This window comes from Asparagus officinalis, chromosome 1 (genome assembly GCF_001876935.1).
Source record: "Asparagus officinalis chromosome 1, Aspof.V1, whole genome shotgun sequence".
NCBI lineage: Eukaryota > Viridiplantae > Streptophyta > Magnoliopsida > Asparagales > Asparagaceae > Asparagus > Asparagus officinalis.
This window is the reverse complement of record NC_033794.1, coordinates 23,350,783-23,354,248: the sequence shown is the minus strand read 5'-3', so window position 1 is coordinate 23,354,248 and position 3,466 is coordinate 23,350,783. Positions and strand designations below refer to the sequence as shown.

At 35.9% G+C, this 3,466-nt stretch overlaps 1 protein-coding gene across 1 annotated transcript; it reads right to left on the bottom strand.

Moving 5' to 3' along the window:
• On the bottom strand, positions 484–1,197 carry LOC109832062. Its single transcript, XM_020399512.1, has one exon. It carries the CDS (start codon positions 1,195–1,197, stop codon positions 484–486), a length of 714 nt encoding a protein of 237 aa, XP_020255101.1.

Sequence of the window (3,466 nt, the reverse complement as noted above, 5' to 3'; positions counted from 1 at the left end):
TTTAGAATCTTTATCTAATTATAACCAAACATAATTAAAAAAATCTCATAATAATATATTAGACATAGAAATTTTTAAAAACACATATAAAGAGCCTCTTCATAAAAAATCATGGATTAGTTTTAGAGAAACCATCAACTATTTTAGTTTGAGAAAATATCCCTCAAGTTTGAGCATATTATATATAATGCCCCCTCAACTATGAAAATTTGAGATAATCCCTTGAACTTTCCTCACTTAACACCCATGGAGTGTGTATCAGAAAAGCATCCTTAATTATTTTAATTTGAGAAACTCATTTAAGTTTGAAATTATTATAGATAAACGAACTCTTCTCACTTTATGTCCTAAGCTAACATTTTTTTTTGTCAATGAAAAAATTTTTTATTCATTCACCAAATGTAAGCTTTTAAGAACATCAAGAACCTCCGATGTGAGGTATCAAAATACAAAAAACAACTCAAAAAGGATCATCTTTCTAAGCTATTTACAGAGACTAATCCATTCTTTGAGAGTATCCGGCAAGGAGCTGTTAAGAATAATGATCAATATATCCATCTTGATTTCCTTTACCAACTGGTCTTTGCTTTTGTACTGTTGCTTGAAGATTCTATAGTTGCGTTCACACCATATTTTGTACAGAGTGGTAGTAAACGCCAATCTTTTAATCTTCACTTTGTCCCCTCTACCCCTAGGCTTGTTACAATACCAGTCAAGAAGGCATCTCCAATTGCAAGACCTCCATTTGAACTGGAGCCAAAGCATCACCTGGTTCCAAATCTCACTTGAGAAAGGACATCCAAAGAACAAGTGGTCTCTGTTCTCCTGACCCGAACACAAAGTGCATTTATTTTCATTGATAATCCCTCTCCTCATCAATCTATCCTTAGTTTGCAACCTGTCTTGGATAGTAAGCCAACAAATAAAGGAATGTTTAGGATAGTTCAAACCTCCCCAAATAGTATTTCGCCATCGCACTTTGCTAGCATTAGGGGAGAACAACTTGTACAGAGAAGAAAGCTGAATTTTGGAATTTTTGTAGCATGAAGCAATGAGTTGTTTCAGATTTTCCTCCCCACCACAATGAATCAAAGCACTGTCTCTAATCTTCAACATTTGCTTCCATGTCCATGAATCCCCATTTTTTGCTTGCACTTGCCAAATGCTGTTTCTTTTAAATAATTTCCATGTATCCATTTAATCCACAACAGCTCTTTGTTTATATGTATATACCACAAGTTTCTCATGGCAGAGGCTCTGTTCCAGGTTACAGCAGAAAAATGGTCATTTTTCCCCCACAAATAATTTTATCCCATGAGACAAGTGCAACTTTGAGAGACTGGTCATTTTTCCCCCACAAATAATTCCTGCATAATTCATCCACTTTTTGAAGGACTTTCAGAGGTAGAGAATAACTTGAAGTCCAATTTGAACACCAAGGATAACACTTTTTATCACCTGAATTCTCCATGCATAAGATAAATTTTTGCATTTCATCCAGCCCTGTAGTTGTCCAGTAATCTTATTAATAAGAGGGAGGCAATCAACATAGGATAGTCTTTTGTGTAGGAGAGGAACGCCAAGATACTTAATTGGCCATATCCCTTCTTTGAACCCCAGGCATTCTTCAATTGAGTTTTTAACAGTGTCAGAGACTCCACCATAGTAAACAGAACACTTCTCAGGATTTGCTTCAAGACCAGTGACAGCACTAAATTCTTTCAAGCATTGATTCAAATTTTGTACTGAGAGTAAATCCCCTTTAGCAAATAGAAGAATATCATCCGCAAACACAAGATGAGTGATTTTTAGCCTCCCACATCTAGGATGGTATTTGAAATTATTTTCATTCTTCAATTTATCCAATCTCCTAGATAAATATTCCATCCCTAAGATAAAGAGATAGGGTGATAAGGGGTCACCTTGCCTCAATCCCCTCTCCCCTTTAAAATAACCATGGAGGGATCCATTTAGAGAGATAGAAAACTTTGGGGTAGAGATGCAAGCCATTAACCATTTTATCATTTTACTAGGGAATCCTAGCCCCTGCAGCATATCCTCCAGAAATTCCCAGCTGAGAGTATCAAAAGCCTTCCTTATATCAATGTTGAGCATTGTTCTAGGTGAGATATGCTTCCTCCCATAGTTTTTAATCAGCTCATGTGCAAGCATAATATTGCTGGATATTTGCCTACCTTTGACAAAGGCACTTTGTGCTTCATTTACCAAATGACCCATAACAGTTTTGAGCCTATTAGCCAGAATTTTAGAGATGATTTTGTATAAACAGTTACAGCATGATATTGGCCTATAATCAGATAGAGTTTTGGGGCATAGAATTTTAGGAATCAAAGTAATTGAGGTAGAATTTACCATGCCTAACATCTTGCCAGATTTGAAAAATTCTTGTATAGCCTGAGTTACCTCTTCTCCAATGATTTCCCAAGATGTTTTGTAGAAAACTGCATTGTATCCATCAGGCCCTGGAGCTTTCCCATCAGACATAGAAAAAACAGCTACTTTAATCTTCTCTTTTGATATGTTGGTGGATAGGTATCTGATATGTGAGTCATTTAAGTAAGGCCCATTCCTTATTATGTTGATATCTGGAGCCATTCTCTTAACCTTTGCTCCCAGTAAATCTTTGTAGAAAGAGATTAATTCATTTTTGATCCCCTCTCCATCAGTAATCCTGTCTCCACAGCTATTATAAATCACTGTAACTCTATTGTGATGCCTCTTGGACTTAATAATGGAATGAAAGAATTTTGAACACCTGTCTCCCTTAATTCCCCACTCAATCCTTGCCTTTTGTTGATAGAATGACATTTCACAGTCCAATAACTTATTGTAGAAGGCTAAACTTTCCTTTTCTTGAGCAATGAGAGTAGAATTGAGATGATCTTTTTGTAGATATTCCTGAACAGTTTCTAGTTTTTGTTTTGCCCTCAACACCTGCTCACTGATGTTATGATAATGTCTTTTATTGATATCCTTCAGAGCATATTTCAGATTTTTTAGTTTTGTAAAAACTGAAAACATCTTATAACCTTCAATTTGCATTTGCCAGCTTGTGGACATTGTAGATAGGTAATTTGCATGTTTAGTCCACATGTTGAAGAACCTGAATGGCTTTTTCCCTTGAAAGCAATCCTCCAAAATTGATACCAGAGCTGGGGAGTGGTCTGAGAGGTTAGGCAATAAGAATTCCACATGACTAGAGTTGAAGTTGTTGATCCAAGAATCATTAACTAAAGCTCTATCCAATCTACTCCATACCCTTGTATTAACTTCTTGCTTATTGTTCCATGTAAAGAAACAACCAGTATTCTTGATATGAACAAGCTGATTGTTGTCAATGAATTCACAGAAGTCCTTTGTGTCAGCTTCAGAAAGAATAACACCCCCTATTTTCTCATCATTGCTAGTCATTGTGTTAAAATCCATACATAGTAACCAGGGTGAG

Bases quoted from the DNA above. Each gene is read 5' to 3' on its own strand.
- LOC109832062 (XM_020399512.1), bottom strand. From the start codon at position 1,197: ATGGATACATGGAAATTATTTAAAAGAAACAGCATTTGGCAAGTGCAA.